The sequence below is a fragment of the Balaenoptera physalus genome (genome assembly GCF_965194825.1).
Source record: "Balaenoptera physalus genome assembly, chromosome: 8".
Classification (NCBI taxonomy): Eukaryota; Metazoa; Chordata; class Mammalia; order Artiodactyla; family Balaenopteridae; genus Balaenoptera; species Balaenoptera physalus.
Window position 1 is genome coordinate 6,851,175 of NC_138887.1, and position 23,764 is coordinate 6,874,938.

At 38.7% G+C, this 23,764-nt stretch overlaps 1 protein-coding gene across 4 annotated transcripts in view; it reads left to right on the top strand.

Annotated features, from left to right (window-relative positions):
• Positions 1–23,764, top strand: part of LOC309665343 (up-regulator of cell proliferation) — a 102,764-nt gene that overhangs the window by 48,301 nt on the left and 30,699 nt on the right. Inside the window, exon 1 of one of the 4 annotated variants that reach the window (XM_082471542.1) lies at positions 22,374–22,689. The exons of the other annotated variants lie outside the window; for them this stretch is intronic. Within the exon in view, the coding sequence (XP_082327668.1) occupies positions 22,676–22,689 (14 nt within the window). The 5' untranslated portion in view covers positions 22,374–22,675. Of the gene's footprint in view, positions 1–22,373; positions 22,690–23,764 lie in introns of those variants that run through there. 4 annotated transcript variants of the gene reach the window in all.

Here is a 23,764-nt window from a genome sequence, read left to right on the forward strand (position 1 = left end):
AGGGATCAAACCTGCGTCCTCTGCATTGGAAAGCAGATTCTTAACCACTGGACCACCAGAGAAGTCTCTGGATTAGATTCTAAGGTATTAGTTTGACCTTTTTTTAATATGCATTTTTAATGTGGTAAAAATACATAACATAAAAGTTCTTATTTTAATAATTTTTTTTTATAATTTTAGCAATTTCATGTATCTTTATTTATTTTATTTATTTTTGGCTGTGTTGGGTCTTCGTTTCTGTGCGAGGGCTTTCTCTAGTTGCGGCAAGTGGGGGCCACTCTTCATCGCGGTGCGCAGGCCTCTCACTATCGCGGCCTCTCTTGCTGCAGAGCACAGGCTCCAGACGCGCAGGCTCAGTAATTGTGGCTTACGGGCCTAGTTGCTCCGTGGCATGTGGGATCTTCCCAGACCAGGGCTCGAACCCGTGTCCCCTGCATTGGCAGGCAGATTCTCAACCACTGCGCCACCAGGGAAGCCCCGTATTTTAATAATTTTTAAGTATACAGTACAGTGGAAATAGTACATTCACATTGTTGTGCAAGCATCACCAGTATTAATTTCCAGAACTTTTTCATAATCCCAAACTGAAACTCTGCACCTATTAAACAATACCCACCCCATTCTCCCTCCCCCAGCCCCTGATAATCTCTGTTCTACTTCATTTCTTTATGTTTTTAAACTCTTCAAGCTTCCTCATATAAGTGGATGCATACAATATTTGTATTTTTTTGTTTGGCTTATTTCACTTAGCATAATGTCTTCAAGGTATATCTACACTGTAGCATGTATCAGAATTTCATTCTTTTTTAAAGACTGTATATACCACATTTTGTTTATCCATTCATCCATTGATGGACATTTGGGTTGTTTCCACCTTTTGGCTATTGTGAACAATGCTTCTATGAAGACTGATTACAGACAATTGCTTGAGTTCATCTTTTCAGTTTTTTTAGTTATATACCCAGAAGGAAAATGGCTAGATCAAATGTTAAGTATATGTTTAATATTTTGAGGACAGCCATACTTTTTCCACAATGACTGCACCATTTTATACTTCCACTATAAATGCACAGAAGTTCCAATTTCTCCACATCCTTGCCAACACTTCTTGTTTTCAGCTGAAAAAATATATATCTGTACAGATAGATTTTTAAATACAGATGTGTGTATATATGACTTAATATTCACACATTTCCTTGTTCTGCCAGCTGAGAGGACCTAGAAGCAGTGACACACCAATGGTGATGAGAGAAAAAAAAATGGGAGCACATAGAAGGACACAGGAGCCAACCTGAAAGAGCTCCCATTGTCACAGCTGGAAAAATTTGAGCAACATTTCTGTGGTATTCTCCAGAATTTGTAACCTCGGTCTACTTACAAGATAACATCAGGCAAACCCAAATTGAAGGACATTCTTCGAAATACCTGACCTGTACTCTTCAAAAATGTCAAGGTCATGAAACGCAAGGAAAGACTGAGGAACTGTCACAGATTAGAAGAAAGTAAGGAAACATGACAACTAAATGCAAAGTGGAATCCTGGATTGAATTTTGGAAGAAAAAAAGAACATTAGTGGGAAAATTGGTAAAGTCTGAGTAAGGTCTGTAGTTTAGTTAGTGTGGTATTGCAACAATGTTAATTTCTTAATTTTGACAATTGTATTATGGTTATACAGATGTTGACATTAGGGGATGCTGGGTGAAGAACATAGCAAATTATGCAATCATTGCAAATTTTCTGTACGTTGAAAATGTTCCTTAAGCCAAGTTTTGTGAAAATGTTTTATGTGCTTAACTGATTTTTTGTGTTTCTCAAGTACTGAATGTGTTAAAATCTTCCACCATGATGGTAGATTAGTCTATTACTCTTCATAATTGTATCAGTGTTTACTTTATATAGTTAATGCTATATTACTAGGCACATGCAAATTTAAAATTGTGTATCTACCTGGTGAAATAATACTTTATGAAGTTTCCCTCTTTATCACTTGTAGTGATTTTTTGCCTTGAAGTCTATTTTGTCTGGTATTAGTGTAACTTTAGCAACTTTCTTTTGGTTAGAATTTCCCTAAATATCTTTTTCTAACCTTTTACTTTCAACTTCTCAGCATCCTTGTGCTTCAAAAGTGTCTCTTTAAAGCAGGTAGTACACTTTAAAAAAATCCAATCTGACAACCTTTGCCTTTTATGATTGTAATCACTAATGTTTCAATTTACAAACTATCATCTTTGTACTTTTTATTCTCCCACCTGTTCTATATGTATTTTTCCCTTTTCTTGCCCTATTTTGGATATATTCGGTATTTTTTCTCATCTTCCCCTTGTTACTTCCCTCTCCCCCATGCCCAGATTAGTCTGGAAGTTAGGGTTAGGGCTATAATACTTCTTTACTCCAAGAATTAAAATATGCTCTTTCTCTTTAACAAGAAGTAATAAATAAATAAATTTAAAAATAATAAATAAAAGTCTGGTTTGTAGCATTTGCCTATTTCTGTGATGTAAGTGCTCCCATCATAGCTGATTTCAAGCTAGCATCATTGAATGTGGAGTCAGAAAGAAATGTCCAGAAATGGCTTGTAAGTGGCGTTGAGCTGGTTGCATACCACTTACACCCTCAGTAACTTAAAGGGTCTTAGAATACTTTTCTTCCACTTACTATTATGCTATTGCTGACATGTATTTTAACTCTCTGCATTAGTTTTTTACTGCTGCTGTAACAAATCACTACAAGCTTAGTGGCTTGAAACAACACAATTTATTATCTTCCGATTCTTTAGGCCAGAAGTTCAATTCAGACCTCATTGAGCTAAAATCAAGGTGTTGGCAAGGCTGTATCCCTTGCTAGAGGCCCTAGGGGAGAATCTGTTTCCTTTCCTTTTTCAGCTTCTAGAGGTGGCCTGTATATCTTGGCTCAGGGCCCCTTCCTTATTCTTGAAATCCAGCAACAGCAGGTCAAGTCCTTGTATCCTATCATTCTGACCTTTTCTTCTGCCTCATTTTTCTACCTTTAAGGACCCTGTGGTGAGCACTGCTCTTCCCTCAGTGATCCATTTACTCTTCCCATATTAAAATCATCTGATTACCAACCTTAGTTCCATCTGCAACCTTAATTTCCCTTTGCCATGTAACATAACATATTCACAGGTTATAGGGATTAGGATGTGGGCATCTTTGGGGGACCATTACTTTGCCTACTAATCTTGCCTTAGAATTGTTTTATTTAACCCAAAATACATTATTATTGTTGTTTTTGTTTTTAAGGCCAATGTTTGTTTAACTTTACCCACACAGTTACTATTTTCTGTGCTCTTCACTAACTTTTGCAGCCCAGATCTTCCATCTGCCAATTTTCCTCTTCCCTAGAGTACATTCTCTTGGTGTTATGCATTTCATTCTTATCTAACCAGGTATGGATTTCTTTTTGTTTGTTCTGCTTGAGATTTGTTTAGCTCTTTGCATCTGTGAGTTGTTGTCTTTCATCAATTCTTAGTCAGTCAGTCATTATCTTTTCAGATATTTCTTCTTCTCCATTCTCTTCCTTCCCAGCTGGGTCCACAATTACATATATGTTAAACTTTCTCCATCTTCTGTGTTTCTTAACCCTTCTTCATATTTTCCATCTCTTTGACCTTTTGCTCCATTCTAGATAATCTTTTCAGTTCTATATTCCAGTTCACCAATTTCTTTTCAGTGTGTCTAATTTGCAGTTAAACCCATCCATTACACTTGTGATTTTAATTATATTTTATTTGTTTTGATTCTCTTCCAAATCTCATTCATCATTTTTTGTATATATATTCAAGATTATCTTTTATTTCTTTCAAAGTATTAAACATAGTTACTGTAAAATCTGTGTCTAATAATTCCATTTATTTAAAATTCTTGAAGGTCTGTTCCAGCTTTTTTTTCTTTTGCATTCATGGGGACTTGTTTCTGTTTGTGTTGTTATTTTTGACTATCAGATGCTCATTTTTCTTGGAATTTTATTTCAGGAATTCTTTGAGGCCTGGAATAAATGTGTTTTCTTCCAGAGAGGATTTGTGTTTGTGTCTTCCAGGCTCCTGGAAGGACTCCCAGTCCAGGATTACTCTAAATTTACTTCTCAATTTTCAGATTACCCAGACAGTATGAATTCAGGCTGTAAACCCATGTGAGGACCACTTATCACTTTGATATTCTCAGAGGTTATCCTCCTAAGCCAAATTGGAGACAAGTCAACTCTCCTCTGAGGTGGAGGCCAGTTTACTTCTATTTCACTCCCAATACTGTGTGTATGGCCCTTTGGCGTCCCAGCTTTAGGGATGGAGGCTGTTCTTTTACAGTCCTTGCCTTGGGTGGGTCCTGAGATTTGTTTTCTCTTTCTCAAACACCTGAGCCTATGAAATCCCAAACTCACGTTCACTTGGTAAGGCAAAGATTCCCAAAGAGAAGGAGGCTGAAGTTGCTCTCTAGGTTCACTTCTTTGTTTCTAACCAGAGAATTCCTAACTTTCTTACAAACTCATTGGAGAGGTTTAATATTTTTAAAATTGTCCAGAGTTTTAAAATTCTTTATAGCATTAGGGTCAAAGCAAATATATAGCCTGCATTTTCTTTTTTCTTTCTTTTTTTTTTTTTTAAACATCTTTATTGGAGTATAATTGCTTTACAATGGTGTGTTACTTTCTGCTTTATAACAAAGTGAATCAGTTATACATATACATATGTCCCCATATCTTTTCCCCCTTGTGTCTCCCTCCTTCCCACCCTCCCTATCCCACCCCTCTAGGTGGTCACAAAGTACTGAGCTGATCTCCCTGTGCTATGCGGCTGCTTCCCACTAGATATCTATTTTACATTTGGTAGTGTATATATGTCCATGCCACTCTCTCACTTCATCCCAGCTTACCCTTCCCCCTCCCTGTGTCCTCAAGTCCATTCTCTAGTAGGTCTGTGTCTTTATTCTCGTCTTGCCCCTAGGTTCTTCATGACCATTTTTTTTTTTTTTTAGATTCCATATATATGTGTTAGCATATGGTGTTTGTTCTTCTCTTTCTGACTTACTTCACTCTGTATGACAGACTCTAGGTCCATCCACCTCACTACAAATAACTCAATTTCATTTCTTTTTATTAGCCTGCATTTTCTGATGATTAAAATCCACTCTTTCAGACCTTTAATTTCAACAATATATTTAAAAGACTCTGAGATATGTAATTGATTCTCTTACAATTTTTTTGTTGTGGTAACATATATATGCATAAAATGTACCTTTTTTTTTTTTTAAAGAGCTCCTGACTTATTTATTTATTTATTTATTTATTTATTTATTTGGCTGTGTTGGGTCTTCGTTTCTATGCAAGGGCTTTCTCTAGTTGTGGCAAGCGGGGGCCACTCTTCATCGCGGTGCAAGGGCCTTTCACTGTCGCGGCCCCTCTTGTTGCGGGGCACAGGCTCCAGACGCGCAGGCTCAGTAGTTGTGGCTCACGGGCCTAGTTGCTCTGCGGCATGTGGGATCTTCCCAGACCAGGGCTCGAACCCGTGTCCCCTGCATTGGCAGGCAGATTCTCAACCACTGTGCCACCAGGGAAGCCCCAAAATGTACCATTTTAATCATTTTTAAGTGTACAATTCAGTGGCATTAACTACATTCATAATGTTGTGCAACCACAACATCACTATATCTATTTCCAAAAAAAATTTTTTTATCATCTCTAGGGACTCTGTAACAATTAAGCAATAACTCCCCATTCCCCATACCTCTGGCCCCTGGTAACCTTTAATCTACTTTCTTTCTCTATTAATTTGCCTGTTCTTGTTATCTCATCTAAGTGGAATCATACAATATTTATCCTTTTGTGTCTGCCTTACTTCACCTAGCATGTTTTCAAGCTTCATCCATGTTGTAGCATGATCCAGAATTCCATTCCTTCTTATGACTGAATAATATTCCATTTTATATTTATACCATATTTTGTTTATCCACTCAGTTGTTGATGGACATTTGGGTTATTTCCACCTTTTAGCAATTGTGATTAATTGCTGCTGTGAATATTGGTGTGCATGTATCTGTTTGAGTCCCTCTTTTGAATTCTTTTGAGCATATACCCAGAAGTTGAACTGCTGGATCATATGGAATTTCTATGTTTAGCTATTTGAACAACTGCCAAACTGTCTTCCACAGTGCCTGAAACACTTTACATTCCCACCAACAGTGTCTGAGGGTCCCAATTTCTCTACATTCTCATCAGCACTTGGCGTTTTCTGTTGTTTTGACTGTAGCCATTTTAGTACATGGGGAGTGGTATCTCATTGTGGTTTTAATGTGCATTTCTTTAATGACTAATTGTGTTGAGCATATTTTCATATGCTCGTTGGCTCTAAGTATATCTGCCTTGGAGAAATGTCTAGCCAAGCCCTTTGCCCATTTTTTATTGGGTTGTTTTCTTTGTCGTTGAGTTGTAGGGTTTCCTTATGAATTTTGGATATTAATCCCTTATCAGATATGTGATTTGCAAATATCTTCTCCCAGTCTATAGGTTGCCTTTTCACTCTCTTTTGATAGTGTCCTTTGATGCACAAAAATTTTAAATTTTGATGAAGCTCAATTTAGCTATTTTTTCTTTTGTTGCCTGTGCTTGCAGTGCCATATCCAAAATATTATAGCCAAATCCAATGCCCTGAAGCTTTTCCCCTATGTTTCTTCCAATAGTTTTATTGTTTTAACTTGTATGTTTAGGTCTTAGATTCATTTGAGTAATTTTGTATATGATGTGGGGTATGGGTCCAACTTTATTCTTCAGTATGTGGATATTCAGTTTTCTCAGCACCATTTTTGAAAAGACCATCCTTTCCACATTAAATGGCCTTAGTACTTAAGTCAAAAATATATTGGGCCAAGGGGGACCAAGATGGCAGAGTAGGAGGACATGGAGCTCACCTCCCCCAACAAACACATCAAAAGTACATCTACATGTGGAACCATAATCATGGAAAACTAACTGGAAACTGGTGAAAGAACTGCTATACAGCCAAAGCTGGAAGAAAGATGTCCATGTAACTGTGCAGGATGGGGAAAAAAGGCATTGGGTCAGAACCTGCACCCCTGGCAGGGATCTGTAAGGAACAGAAGTCCACACAGGTGAATTCTCACTCTGGGGAGCAGGTTGACTAAAAATATGGGCATCCCAGTTCTGGGGTCCTGCAGGGAGGAGACAAGCCCCCTTGTCTGCTGGGAAATCCGCTGAGACGGATAGAGGGCCTGAGGAAGCCTAGACTCTACTTGTGAGCAGTGCCTGCATGTTGGCTTGATAAGAATCAGGGTGGAGAGAGCCTTGTACTGGCTGCTGCTACCTTGCCACACTTCCCAGTACAAAAGGATGAATACCCCACCCCTGCTCACTCCACACCACATTCTGGCACAAGATCAGGGCAAAGATCAGTCTAGCTATGCAGAGACAGACTGGGGCACCTGGGGTGTGATCTGGGCGGAACCACAGAGACCATTGTCAGCACATGCACTGGGGCACCAAGCCTAGCTGGGCAGACATTGTCAGTGCACACACTGGGTGATGCCATAAGAATGCACAAAGGCTAAGCACTGACTCCCAGGCAGACTGGCCCTGGGCAGGAGTACATAGTGGTTTATGTCCTAGCATGAGTGCTCCAGCTCCACCCACTCCACAGCACAGAGTAGCACTAGATCTGGGGCAGACAGGTCCTTGGAGAAGTCTGCCACAGAGGCAGCCCAGATCTCAGATGAAGCACAGCCACCGCAATTCCTGCAGCCACAATGCCCCAACCCCCAGTCCCAGCCTACTCCACACCACAGCCCTGCACTAAATGTGAGATGAACATAACAGAGAAAGGGATGGAACCTTGGGATGCTTCTGAGTGGAACCATGGACACCTGCATGGGTGGCCCATAGGTTAGCTGTGACCACACAGGCCTCACTTACTTCAGCAATTACAAACTTTGGGGCAGGCGACACACTCGAGGGTAACAGAGCCTGATGAAACCCACCCTCAAGGCTTCTATTTCCAACTGGGAAATGGACCCTGCCCCCAGCAGGGCAGTGACAGCCATGAACAAAGAGAAAGAACCACCTCATATCCAGCACAGGCTCTAGACACTGAAACACCAACCACAGCCCCTATCAAGGGGATAACAGCCAGCACACTCGGAGGAAAGATTTGGCTGGCATCCATACCAAAACCAGCCCTTGCACCGAAAATATTGGACACACACAGTCTACACAGGGATGCTCCCACATAAAAATTCCCCTTCAAGATCACAGTAGACAACTGTTTCTCCTAAATTCATAGAGATAAAGTTAAGTAAAATAAAAAGGCAGAGGAATTATTCCCAATTAAAAGAACAAGAGAAATCCCCTGAAAGAACAAATAATGAAATAGACCTCAGTTTACTAGAACCCAATTAAAAAGGAGGTATTAAAAATACTACAGGAATTAAGAAAGATTATCATTAGAAATGCAGATCATTGTAACAAGAAACTAGAAACTATAAAGATGAACCAACCAAAATTAGATAATTCAGTTGCTGAGATAAATACCAATCTAGAAGCAATGAATAACATACTAAATGACACAGAAGAACGAATAAGTGATCTGGATGATAGAATAATGGAAATCACCCAGCTAGAACAGCAGACAGAAAGACAAAAGAAAAAAAAAAACAATATATGAGATCTATGGGATAATACAACACATGTCAACTGACGCATAATACGGGTTCCAGAAGGAGAAGAGAAAGAAGGGAATCAAAAGTGTATTTGATGAAATTATGGCTGAAAACTTCCCAAGCCTAAAAAAGAACACAGATATCCAGGGACAGGAAGCACAGAAGATCCCAAACAAGATGAACCCAAACACACCCACACCAAGACATATCAGAATTAAAATGGCAAAATTTAAAGATAAAAAGAGGATTCTAAAGGCAGCAAGAGAAAAACAAAGAGTAGGTCACAAGGGAACGCCTATAAGACTATCAGCTGATTTTGCTGCAGAAACTTTGCAGGCCAGAAGGGAGTCGAATGATAAATTCAAATTCCTGAAAGGGAAAACCCTGCAACTTTGGATACTCTACCCAACAAGATTATCATTTAGAATAGAAGAATAGATAAAGAATTCCTCAGACAAGCAAAAACTAAAAGAATTCAGCAATATTAAACCTAGCCTAAAGAAATAGTTAAGGGTTTTCTCCAAATAGAAAAGAAACAAGAGGCTTCCCTGGTGGCACAATGGTTAAGAATCCTCCTGCCAAGGCAGGCGACATGGGTTCGAGCCCTGTACTGGAAGATCCCACATGCCATGGAGCAACTAAGTCCATGTGCTACAACTACTAAGTCTGCCCTCTAGAGCCCATGAGCCACAACTACTGAGCCTGTGTGCCACAACTAATAAAGCCTGCACACTTAGAGCCCATGGTCTGCAATGAGAGGCCACCACAATGAGAAACCCATGCACCGCAACAATAGAAAGCCCACGCACAGCAACGAAGACCCAACACAGCCAAAAATAAATAAATAAATAAATAAATAAATAAATAAATAAATTTATTAAAAAAAGAAAGAAAAGAAACAAGAATAGAGGAAAGGGGAAATCACAATAGGTAAGGCAAACATATGAAAGGATTTAGGATTGCTTAAAAAACAATTTAAAAATCTGTAAAAGTGATGATAACTGATAAATTAACAGCAAAAGAATAAACATGAAGTTGTAAAATAGGACATAAAAATCACAAAATGTGGCAGAGGGGTGTATAAAGAGGTACATCTTTTAGAATGTGTTTGAAGTTGAACAACTATCAGTTTAAAGCAAATATATATAGTATGGGTCAACATACTTGAACTCCATGGTAACCACAAATCAAAAACAGACAATATATTCACAAAAAACAGAAAGAAAGGAACTCAAGTATACTACAAAAGAAAATCAACAAACCTCAAAAGGAAAAAACAAAAAGAAGAAATGAACAAAAAACTACAAAGATGACTGGAAAACAAGGTTTAAAATGGCAATAAGTATATACCAATAAATAATTACTTTAAATGTTGATGGACTAAATGCTCTGATCAAAAGACATAGAGTGGCAGACTGAAAAAAAAAAAAGACCCTACAATATGCTGCCTACAAGAGACTCACTTCACAGTGAAAGACACACACAGACTGAAAGTCAGGGGATGAGAAAATGTATTTCATGCAAATGGAAATGACAGGTAACTGGGGATAGAAATACTCATATCAGACAAAACAGACTTTAAAACAAGGTCCATTAAGAAAGACAAAGAAGGACATTATATAATGATAAAGGGAAGAATAGCATGTTACACTCATTAACATATGCACCCAATAGAGGAGCACCTAAATATTAAAACAATAATAACAGACATAAAGGGACAAATGGACAATAATACAATGATAGTAGGAGACTTTAACAATCTACTGACACCAATGGACAGATCTTCCAGAAATTAAATCAATAATGCAGTGGAGGTCCTAAATGACACAATAGACCAGTTGGCCTTAACTGATATCTACAGGACACTACATCCAAATACATATTCTTTTCAAGCACACATGAAAAATTCTCTAGGATGGACCACATATGAGGTCACAAAACAAGCCTCACAAATTCAGGAGGCTAGAAATTACAACAAGCATGTTTTCTGACCATAATGATATGAAACTAGAAATCAACTGTAAAAAGTTAAATGGGGAAATAACAAACATATGGAAACTAAACAACATACTACTAAAAAATCCAACAGGTCAACAATGAAATCAAAGAGAAATCAGAAAATACCTCAAGACAAATGACAATGAAAATACAACATTACACAATCTATGGGATGCAGAAAAGCAGTTCTGAGAGGGAAGTTCATAGTGATATAGGCCTTCCTCAAGAAACAAGAAAAATCTCAAACACAAAACCTAACCTACCACCTAAAAGAATTAGAAAAAGAAGAATAAACAACACCCAAAGTCAGCAGAAGGAAGGAAATAATAATGATAAGTGTGGAAATAAATAATATATATATTAAAAACAATAAAAATGATCAATGAAACCAGGAGCTGTTTTTTTTACAAAAGGTAAAGTCAACAAACCTCTAGCTAGGTTCACCAAGAAGAAACGAGAGAGGACCCAAATAAACAAAATAAGAAATGAAAGAGGAGAAATAACAACATATACCTCAGAAATACAAAAAAAATCATAAGAGAATACTATTAACAGTTATATGCCAACAAATTGGACAACCTAGAAGAAATGGACAAGGTTCTAGAAATATATAGCCTGCCAAAACTGAGTCAAGAAAAATCAGGTAATTTGAACAGGCCAATCACTAGAAGTGAAATAGATTCTGTAATAAGAATAATAATAATAACTCCCTACAAACAAAATTCCAGGACTGGACAACTTCTCTGGGGAATTCTACCAAACATACAAAGAATTTACACGTATCCTGCTCCAACTATTCCAGAAAATTGAAGAGGAGGGAACACTCCCAAATTTATTCTATGAAGCCACCATCACCCTGTTACCAAAACCAGACAAAGACACTAAAAAAAAATAAAAACAAAAAAAAAAAGGAAAAGAAAAGAAAAAGAAAATTATAGGTCAATATCTTGATGATCATAGAGGCAGAAATTCTCAACAAAATATTAGCAAACTGAAGCCAACAAAACAAAGAAGATCATACACTACAACCAAGTGGGATTCATCCCAGGTTCACAAGGATGGCTCAACATACACAGATCAATCAATGTGATACACCACATTAACAAAAGGAAAGACAAAAAATATATGATCATCTCAATAGATGCAGAAAAACATTTGACAAAATTCAACATCTATTCATGATTAAAAACTCACCAAAGTGGGTATAGAGGGAACATAATTCAACATAATAAAATCCATTTATGACAAACCCACAGCCAACATAATACTCAAGGGTGAAAAACTGAAAGCCTTTCTGCTAAATTCAGGAACAAGACAAGGATGCCCACTCTCACCACTTCTATTCACCACTTCTATTCAACTTCTACTGGAAGTCCTGGCCACAGAAATCAGACAAGAAAAAGAAATAAAATGAGCACAATTTGGAAAGGAAGAGGTAAAACTGTCACTATTTGCAGAGGACATGATACTCCATATAGAGAACCCTAAAGTGTCCACACAACTATTATTAGAATAAATGAATTCAGCAAGGTAGAAGGATGCAAGATTAATATACAGAAATCTGTTGCATTTCTTTACACTAACAATGAAATGTCAGAAAGAGACAGCCAAAAAAAAAAAATCCCATTTAAAATCGTGTCCAAAAAAATAAAATACTCATTACTTCACTGCCTTTGGGGACACAGTTGTCAACGAGACAGCCAGCCCGGCCCTCGGGGGACTCACCACCTGGTGGGAGAGGCGGAAGTGGAGATCCAGTCATTGCCAAGGTGGTGAGTGCTGTGGGAAAGGACAGAGCATCACCTCACATGTACCGGCGGGTCCACAGTGGGCAGGGGGTGGCAAGGCCTCTCTGAGGAAGTTACTTCACTGCCTTAACCAAGGCAGTGAAGTAACTACACTGAAGAGTCTAAAACATTGATAAAGGAAATGAAGACCATTCGAAGAAATGGAAAGATATCCCATGCTCTTGGATGGGAAGAACTAATATTGTTAAAATGGCCATATTATCCAAAGCAATCTACAGATTTAATGTGAGCCCTATCAAAATACCCATGATATTTTTCACAGAAATAGAACAAATAATCCTACAATTTATTTGGAACAACAAAAGATGCAGAGTTGCCAAAGCAGTCCTGAGGAACAAGAATAAAGCCAGAGGCATAATCCTCTGGACTTCAGACTATACTACACAGCTCTAGTAATCAAAGCAGTGTGATATTGGTACAATCAGGGATATACGGATCAATGGAGCAGAATAGAGAGCCCAGAGATAAACCCACACACCTATGGTCAATTAATCTGTGACAAAAGAGGCAAGAATATACAACGGAGAAAAGACAGTCTCTTCAACAAGTGGTGTTGGGAAAGCTAGACAGCTACATGTAAATCAATGAAATTAGAACACTCCCTCACAGCATATACAAAAATAAACTCAACATGGCTTAAAGACCTAAGTACAAGACATGATACCATAAAATTTCTAGAAGAGAATACAGGCATAAAATTCTTGAACATAAATAAATTGTAGCAATATTTTCTTAGATCAGTCTCCCAAGGCAAAAAAATAAAAGTAAAAGTAAACGAACTGTACTACATCAAACTTAAAAGCTTTTGCACATCAACTAAATGAAAAGACAACCTACAGAATGGGAGAAATATTTGCAAATGTTGCAACCAACAAGGAGTTAATATGCAAAATATACAGACAGCTCATACAACTAAATATCAAAAACAAAAAACAAAAAAAACCCAAACAGCCCAATGAAAAAAATGGCAGAAGACCTAAATAGACATTTTTCCAAAGAAGACATACAGGTGGGCAACAGGTACATGAAAAGATGCTCACAATCACTAATTATTAGAGAAATGTAAATCAAAACCAAAACGGGTTATCACCTCACACAGGTCAAAATGGCAATCATCAAAAAGTCTACAAATATCAACTGTTGGAGAGCATGTGGAGAAAAGGAAACCCTCCTACACTGTTGGTGGGAATGTAAATTGGTACAGCCACTATGAAGAACGGTGGAGGTTCCTTAAAAAACTAAATATAGAGCTATCATATAGCAGCCCCACTCCTGGGTAGATACCCAGAAAAGACAAAAACTCTAATGCGAAAAGATACATGCACCCCATGCCAAGACATGGAAACAACCCAAGTGCCCAAGTGCCCATCAACAGACAATTGGATTAAGAAAATGTGGTATATATATATATATATATATATATATATATATATATATATATAATGGACTATTACTCAGCTATAAAGAATAATGAAATATTGCCATTTGTAGCAAAATGGATGGACCTAGAGAATATTATACTTAGTGAAGTCAGACAGAAAAAGACAAATATTGTATGCTATCACCTACATGTGGAATATAAAAAATAATACAAATGAACCTATATACAAAACGGAAAGAGACTCACAGACATAGGAAAACAAACTGATATTTACCAAAGGGGAAGGGGGGAGGGATAAATCAGGAGTATGGGATTAACAGATACAAACTACTCTACATAGAATAGATAAGCAACAAAGATTTACTGTATACCACAGGGTACTATATTCAATATCTTGTAATAACCTATAATGGAAAATAATCATAAAAAATATACATTATATATAATATATATATAAATGAATCACTTTGCTGTACACCTGAAACTAACACAATACTGTAAATCAAATATACTTCAATTATATATATGACAATATATTTGAGATTTTCTGGACTCTATTCTATTCCGTTGTCCTATATGCCAGTACTACACTGTTTTTTTTTTTTTTTTTTTACTACACTGTTTTGATCATTGTAGATTTGTAGTTAGTTTTCAAATCAGGATGTGTGAGTTCCAACTTTGTACTTTATTTTAAAACGGTTTGGTTATTCAGTGTTCCTTGAGATTCCTTATGAAGTTTAGGATGGATTATTCTATTACTGTAGAAAATGCTTGGAATTTTCATAGGGATTTCATTGAATCTGTAGATTGCTTTGTTAGTACTGACATCTTAATATTAAGATTTCCAATGTGAAAATGGAATGTCTTTCCATTTATATTTTCTTTAATTTTTTTCAATATTGTTTTGTTGTTTTCAGTGTTCACATGTTTTTCCTTTTTGGATAAATTTGTTTCTAAATATTTTTTCTTTTTGATGCTAATATAAACAGAATTGGTTTCTCAATTTCTTTTTAGTATTACTCATTGTTAGTGTATGGAAATGCAGCTGACCTTTTCTTAACCTCTTGATTGAGTATGATTGACTTAAAAATGCCGTATATGTCTGATGTATACAACTTGATCAGCTTGGAGATAAGTATACACCTGTGAAATCATCACCACAATCAAGGCCATAAACTTATGCATCACCTCCTAAAGTTTCCTCTCACTCCATTCATTTATTAATTTTATTATTTATTTGTTTACTTACATATTTATCATACATTTTTTTTGTGGTAAGAGCACTTAACATAACATCTACTTTCTTTGCAGATTAAGTATACCGTATATTATTGTTAACTTAGGCCTTAAGTTGTGTAGCAGATCTCCAGAACCTACCCATTTTGTGTAACTGAAACTTTGTGCCTTTTCACCAACCAACACCTCTTTATTTTTCCCTCTTATCAGCCCCTGCTAACCAATATTCTATGCTCTGGTTCTGAATTTGATTATTTTAAATTCCTCATAAAAGTAGGATAATGTAATATTTGTCTTTTTATTTTTATTTTTTTGGCTGTGTCAGGTCTTAGTTGCAGCACGTGGGATCTTTGCTGCGGCATGCTGGATCTTTCGTTTTGGCGCATGGGCTTCTCTCTAGTTGTGGTGTGCGGGCTTTAGAGAGCGTGGGCTCAGTAGCTGTGGCACACAGGGTCCAGAGTACACGGGCTCAGTAGTTGAAGTGCACAGGCTTAGTTGCCCCCACGGCATGTGGAATCTTAGTTCCCTGACCAGGGATCAAACCCGCATCCCCTGTGTTGGGAGGTGGATTCTTAACCACTGGACCACCAGGGAAATCCCAGGATTTGTCCTGCTGTGTCTGGTTATTTCACTTAGCATAATGTCCTCCAGTTACATCCAGGTTGTTCCAAATGGCAGGATTTGCTGCTTTTTAAAGGCTAATATTCTGTATTTATATACCACATTTTCTTTGCCTATTCATCTATTGACAGTCATTTAGGCTGTGTCCATATCCTGATTATTGTGAATAATGTTGCAATGAATATGGGAATTCAGATATCTCTTTGAGACTCTGACTTCAATACTTTTGGATATATACCCAGAAGTGGGATTACTGGATCATAAGGTATTTCTATGTTTAGCTTTTTGAAGAACCTCCATAGGTTTTCCACAGTGGCTGCAACAATTTACATACCCAGCCACAGTGTACAAGGCATCCCATTTCTCAACATCCTCACCAACATCCTCACCATCCTTGTTATCTTTTATTTTAATTTTTAACTTTTTTTGGTAATAGCCATTCTAACAGGTGTGAAGTGATATCTCATTTTTTCATTTATTTGCATTTCCCTGATGAACACCTTCTCATATGCCTGTTTGTATAATGGAAGACATTTGTTTGTCTTCTTCTAGGAAACGTCTATTCAGGTTCTTTGCCCAATTTTTAACAGTTCCTTCTATATTTTGGGTATTAACCTCTTATCAGATACGTCTTTTGCAAATATTTCTTCCATTCCATAGTTTCCCTTTACATTTTGTTATTTATTTCTTTTGCTGTGCAGTAGCTTTTTAGTTTGATATAATTCTGCTTGTCTATTTTTGCTTTTGTTGCCTGAGCTCTTGGTGTCACATCCAATAAATCATCACAAAGTCCAATATTTTGCTTTTTTCATGTTTTCTTCTACGAGTTTTATGTATAAAGGTTTCATGTTTATGTCTTCAGTGCATTTTGTGTTGATTTTTCTATATGGTGTGAGACAATGATCTAACTTCATTATTTTTCACGTGTATATCCAGTTTTCCCATCACTGTTTATTGAAGAAACTGTCCTTTCCCAATTTTGTACTATTTATTTATTTATTTTTTGGCTGCACCACCTGCCTTGTGGGATCTTAGTTCCCCAACCAGGGGTTCAACCTTGACCCTCGGCAGTGAGAGCACAGAGTCCTAACCACTGGACCGCCAGGGAATTCCCAGTATTCTTGATACACTTCTCGAAGATCAGTTGACTATAGATGTGTGGACTTACTTCTGAGCTCTCTACTATGTTCCATTGTTTTATTGCCAGTACCATAGCTTTGTAATATATTTTCAAATCAGGAAGTGTAATGCCTCCCACTTTGTTCTTCTTGTGTAAAATTGCTTTGGACATGCAGGGTCTTTTATGGTTCCAAGTGAATTCTAGGATTATTTTTTCTATTTCTGTAAAGAATGCCATTGGGATTTTGATAGGGATTGCATTGAAACTATAGATCACTTTGGGTGGTATGGATATTTTAACAATATTCTTTCAACCCATGAACATGGGATGTCCTTCCATTTACTTGTGTCTTCTTTAATTTCTTTCATCAATGTTTTATAGCTTTTAGTGTGCAAGTCTTTCACCTCCTTGATTAAGCTTATTCCTAAGTATTTTATTCTTTTTGATGCTATCATAAATGAGATTTTTTTTTTTTTTTACTTTCCTTTTTGGATAGGTTTTTATTTGTGTATAGAAATGCAACTGATTTTTATGTTGACTTTTGTATCCTGCAAATTTACTGAATTCATATATTGGTTCTAACAGTTTTTGGTGGAGTCTTTAGGATGTTCTACATAGAAGATCATGTCATCTGCAAACAGATAATTTTACTTCTTCCTTTCTGATTTGGATGCCTTTTTTCCCCTTCTTATTGCTTAATTGCTCTTTCTAGGACTTATAGCACTATGTTGAACAGAAGTGGCAAAAGAGAGCATTCTTTTTTTGGTTGTTGTTGTTTGTTTGTTTCTGATTTTAGGGAAAAACTTTTAGGCTTTCATCATTGCTCTGGGTTTTTCATATATGACCTTTATCATACTGAAGAAGTTTCCTTCTATTCCTAGTTTTAGTGCATTATGTTGTGAAAGATTGTCGAATTTTGTCAAATGTTTTTTTTTTCTGCATGAATTGAGATGATCATGTGGTTTTTTTCCCTCATCATATTAATGTGATATATTACATTGATAGATTTTCATGTGTTGAAGCATCCTTGCATTCCAGGAATAAATCCACTTGGTTATGATGTATAATCCTTTTCTATGTTTCTGTGTTCTGTTTGCTAGTATTTTGTTGAGGATTTTTGTATCAATATTCATAAGGGATATTGATCTGTAGTTTTCTTATAGTTTCTTTGTCAGGCTTTGGTATCAGGGTAATATTGACCTCATAAAATCAGAGGTGCTCTTTAACATTTTGGAAGTGTTAGAGAAGTATTTGAGTTAGTTCTTCTTTAAATATTTGGTGAAATGCACCAGTGAAGCCACCTGGTCCACAGTTTTCTTTTTTGGGAGGTTTTTTGACTACCAACTCAATGTCATTACTTGTTATAGATTCATTCAGATTTTTTCTTTCTTCATTATTGAGTTATAGTTGATAGTGTGTTTCCAGGAAATTATTTTTTTTCATTTAGGTTATCCAGTTGGTTGGTGTACACCTGTTATAATGTTCTCTTAAAATTATTTTTGTTTCTGTAAAATCAGTAGTAATGTCCTCACATTTATTTCTGATTTTAGTAATTTAAGTCGTCCCTCCTTTTTTCTTAGTGAGTTGAGTGAAAGATTTGTTAATTTTGCTGATCTTTTTGAAGAATCAGCTTTTTACTTCATTGATTTTTCTCTATTGTTTATCCTCTAGTCTATTTTTTCTCTGCTCTAAACTTTAATGTTTCCTTCACTTTGCTAGCTTTCAGTTTGGTTTGCCTTCATTTTGTTGTTGTTGCTGTTGTTCCTTAAGATGTAGAGTTAGGTTATTAATTTGAGATCTTTCTTCATCTTTAACGTAGATGTTTACAGGTATAAAATTCTCTCTTAGCCTTGACTTTGCTGCATCACATAAGCTTTGATATATTGTGTTTTTATTTTTAGCAAGGTATTTCGTAATTTCCCTTATGATTTATTCTTTAATACATTGGATTTTTAAGTGGGTTAATTTCCACATATTTGTGAATTTTCCGGTTTTCCTTCTTCTTTGGTATCTAGTGTCATTCCACTGTGATCAGAAAAGTAACTTTGTAGTATCTTTAAAGATCTTTAAAGATGATTTAAGTCTCTTAAAATTTATTAAGACTTGTTTTGTGACCTAACGTACGGTCTTTTCCAAACAATGTACCATGTGCACTTGAGAAGAATGTGTACTCCACTGTTATTGAGTGGAGTGTTCTGTATTTGTCTGTGTGGACTGCCATATCAGTAAACAAAGTATGTTGCAGCCACCAAGCCATCAGCCCCTGCCGCCGACCCAGACTGTGTACCCTGAGGAAATTCAGAATCGTTAAAAACAGGATACTGGCCTTAGATGGTTAAGGTGCATGTCAAAGGAATGATTTCAATGAGTCCATAGTTTTGCATCTTGCCATACATAGAAAAGTGCTAAATTCATTAACTTGAGATGTCTGGATTTTCTTTAATTAACAGTAATCTTTTGATGTTCCAACTACCTGGTTTTTGTTGCAAAACTTCTATGTATCCTGGCTCCTCCCTTACCCTTTCAGAGAAGCTCCTCAGAGCTATCTGAGAGGCTGTCTTCTGGGCTTAAGTCCTCAGAAAGTCCTAATAAAACATAATTGTCAGCTTTTAGGTTGTGCATTTTTTTCAGTTGACATCTGTTAGGTACAATTGACTTGTAGTACTGTTTAGGTTCTCTATTTTCTTATTGATCTTTTGTCTGGTTCTCCTATCTACTATTGAAAATGATTATTGAAGTATTCAACTGTTTTTGTGGAATGATTTTTCCCTTCAATTCTGTGAATGTTTGCTTCATTATATTTTGGGGCTCTTTTTGGTACATACATGTTTATAACTGTCTTGTTGAATTAACTTTTAATATATAATGTCTTTATCTCTTGTAAGTTTTTAAACTGAAGTCTATTTTGTCTGAATTAGTATAGCCTACCCAGCTTTCTTTTGGTTAATATTTACAGGGAATATGTTTCCATCCTTTCACTTTCAATCTTCTGTCTTTAGAGCTAAAGTGAGTCTCTTATAGACTGTATATATTTGGATCATTTTTCTAATCCATTCTGCCTATCTCTGCCTTTTGATCAGACAGTTTAATCTATTTACATTTAAAGTAACTACACTTGAGGAACTTACTACTGTCACTTTGCTACTTAATAAAAAAGTCTTACAGTATTTGTCTCTATTACTGCCTTCTTTTGTGTTCAGCTGATTTTTTTTGTAATGACATGTTTTACTCTACTACTCCTATACATTTCTGTTTCCCCATCATGTTATTAATGTCACAAATTATACCTTTATATGTTGTGTGTCCAATAATATAGATTTATAATTTATAAGTATTTTAATGCATTTGTCCTTTAGGTCCTGTTGGAAATTAAAAAGTGGAGTTGCTACCAAAATTAAAGTAATGCTGCCTTTTATATTGCCCAGGTATTTCTTTGTCAGATCTTTCCATCTTCATACTGCTGTGAGTTACTGTCTAGCATCCTTTCCTTTCAACCTGAAGGACGACCTTTACCATTTCTCACAGGTCAGGTAGTATACAAATAAGGTCTGCTCTGCTCCCTCCAGTTCAAGGTGACAGGAAGGTGGGGACTGGGAAACAGGATGCTACCTTCTCAAGAACAAGACCACTGCCACACTGGGGAAGGAGTGGGGCGATGGCAAGTGAAAATGCCACTAAACTTTGCTGTCATATTTAGGATGGCTTTTTCTTGCTTGAATGTTTGCTTGGTTGCTGTAAACCTTTAACTTTTTTAAAGCCCCTACAAAATTAGTTCAGACAGCTTCTGGTTGTTTTCTTCATGTTTCCGTGGGAAAAGGTGAGCTTGGAACTTCCTAGTCTGCCATTTTGCCAAAATACTGTTTTTTAACCTATCAAATTTGCAGTGATAAAGAAACTGTGAAATTTATTGAGACTTTTGGCAAACTGGCACTATCATCAGTGTTGGTGACTGTGCTGGGACAGCAGTCTCTATGTGTGTGTATATATATGTGTGTGTATACGTATACATGTATGTATATATGTAAGTATATGTATATATGTGTATTAGTATATATGTGTGTATGTGTTTGTGTATGTGTGTATAAGTACACAAACACATACATAGATTATATATGTATCTGAAAAGACTTAAAATACTAGTATCATCTGACTCCTGGGAACTTAGCTTAAGGAAATACTCATGGATGTATATGGGGAGTTTTGGCTATAAGAATATTTACTGTCCACATTCTTTATAATAATGAAATACTGGCAGCAAAATTTTGTCTAGTAATAGGGGTTGGTTAAAACATATGATGGTCCACCATGCAGTGAAATGCTACATACCTAGTAAAACTCATATTGAGGAAGAATAATTTCATTGAACTAACACTATTCATTATTTCAAAACATGTTTTAAAACCAGCAGCTTATTTTTAAAAAGTATCTGACCTCCCCCACTCCAATGGCAGTCATTACTGCCTTGAATCAGGCCATTTAGCAGTTGCCCACTCCCCAGACTCTTCCTTAACCCTGGTCCTCTTAGATTTATACCTACTTTGGGTCTCCCAAACCCCCGTGGCTTTACTTATCAGCTCACATTTACAGAGCATTATCTTCTGAACTCAAGGCAGCAATTCTGAGATTCCATTTTACTGAAGGAAAGAAGGATGTGATGGATTCGCAAGAGGTTAAGAGGCCATTTACCAGGCAATGTATTAATCACTCTACAAATATTAACTCATTCAGTCCTCATAGAGAGGAAGGGACCTATTATCCTCATTTTTCAACTGAGGAAACTACAGCCCTGGGAAGCTTCTATCTTGCCCGAGCTTCCAGAGCTGGTAATTGGTAAGAGTTCAGATTTCAACCCAGGTAGTCTAGCTCCAGAGCCAAGGCTTTCAGTCACAGCTTTAGTCTCTTGTTCTTATTAGTAGTAAAAATAATAGAGTAATGATTATTAATAATATTTAATATAACACAGAAATGTGATCAAGAGTGGTTTTCATTATCCAGAGCTTTTTAAGTGTTTTTACTTACAAGAGCTCACTTATCTCTGAAAACTCATTTTGCCAAGACAGGAACTGAGGCTCAAGTACCCATCGCTGATGCTGTGAAACCCACCGCAGGAATTACAGACTCATTATTATTGGTAACTAATATAATGTAAAGGATAATAAAAAGTGCCTCCACGGTCCTTAGGGCTTCACAGTGTGACCTGACACACCTTTTACGATGGGTAACCGGCTCTGAGAGGCCAGCAACTCGGGCAAGGTAGCATACCAAGTAAGATATAGCAAAGTTATCGTTTTGCTTACTAATAATAACGCCTCGTCCTCCAGAGCTAAAGAAAAGGCTTTTCTTAAGGAAATCAAACTCATATCGCAGGGAGGTGGTGACTTCACCTGGGTCCTGCAGCTGCTTCGTGGCCCCGGGGCAGTTTCTCGGCTGGTGCGGCACCGAAGGCGCCTTCCGGCGAGTCCCGGCCTGCGGGCACCTGGGCACCTGGGCAGGTGGGCGGGTCCGGGCTGCGGGTCGCGGACCGCCCCCGTCCCCGGTGCCAGCCCCGTGCCGCCCGCGCCCCCAGCGCCCCCAGGCCGCTCCAGGCCGACCCCGGGCCCCCTCCCCGAGTCTCCACCGCCCCGCACGCTCGGAGCCGATACCCGGCCTCACCCTCCTCCGGCTCCGGGCCCACTCACACCCGTCTCCGGCTGACCCGGGGCCCTCCCCGCGCCCCCGCCGCCTGGAGCTGCCCGGGCGGGCGGCCGGCGGCCGGTGCGAGGCCCCTCCCCGGCGGAGTCGCTCAGCTCGGAGGAAGCGGAGGCGGCGGCAGCGCCGAGACCTCGCCGCGCTCATGGCGTCGCCCGGGTGAGTGCGGCGCTCGCGGCCGCGCCGGGGTGGGGGGGGGGGCTGCGGGGTGGGGGCTGCGGGCCGCTGCTGGCGGCCTTCCCCGGCCTGCGGCCCCGGACCCCCGCCCTCCCGCCCGCCCGCCAGGCCCCGCGGCCCTCTCCCGCCGACCTCGGGCGGAGGCGGCCCGGGCAGGGGCGGGCTTGGGGCGCGGGCTGAGGATCTCGGCTCCGGGGGCGGGCTCCGGGGCCCGGGGCGCGGAGGCCGGCGGTGGGGGGAGGCGGCGGAGCGGGAGGGCGTGCGGGAGCGGCAGCCCCCCACCTCCCAGCGGCGCCCCCGGCCTGGAGCCGCGGCGCCCGGTGCGCGCCCGGCGTCTGCCGCCCTGCCTTCCGCATCTGTTTTCTCCGCTTGCTCGCGTTGGAGTTGATGCTGGGTTCTCACCGCCGTTGGGATGCAGCCTGGATGTCCCCGAACGTCCGGAGCAGGGGCCGGGGCAGACCCTGCCTCGGCCTGGTCCGGGCCTCCAGCTTGGGCTGGGCCGCGGGCCCGGGTACAGTGGCTGCCCCTATTCTGACATCACCTCCATTCCGCTGCCTTGGTGTGAAAATGTTCTTTCTTTTAGGAAATGATGGTGACCCACAGAGTTTGTAATTTTTTAAAAAAAATTTTATTGCAAAATAAAACCTCAGCAATTCATTATGATTACTTTTTGTTTTGGTAATTTAGTCGTGAAAGCTGGGAATGACAAGAGTTAATCCGACAGCTACGCTTCACAGAGGAGGAAAATTAGTCTCAAGGTCATTGCTTTAGTTGGTAACCGGCTTCATTAGACTGCTGTCCACCATTCAGTGTGTCTCAGACCTAGTGGTTATGGTAGCAATTCGCTGTGCATCCTTGCACATCACAGAGGGCTTTTACTGGCGCGTGGGGTGGGGTGGGGGGAATGGTGGGCTGAGAGGCGGAGAAGGTGGGTATCAGGCCCCTTACAGGTGAGGGAAGTTCACTGGAGTGAATTGGATCAGTGCAGTGGGCCTTGATGGAGCAAGCTGGGTTTTGACTCCAGCCAAGTCATGGACATTTCCCATCTACCTGCTGT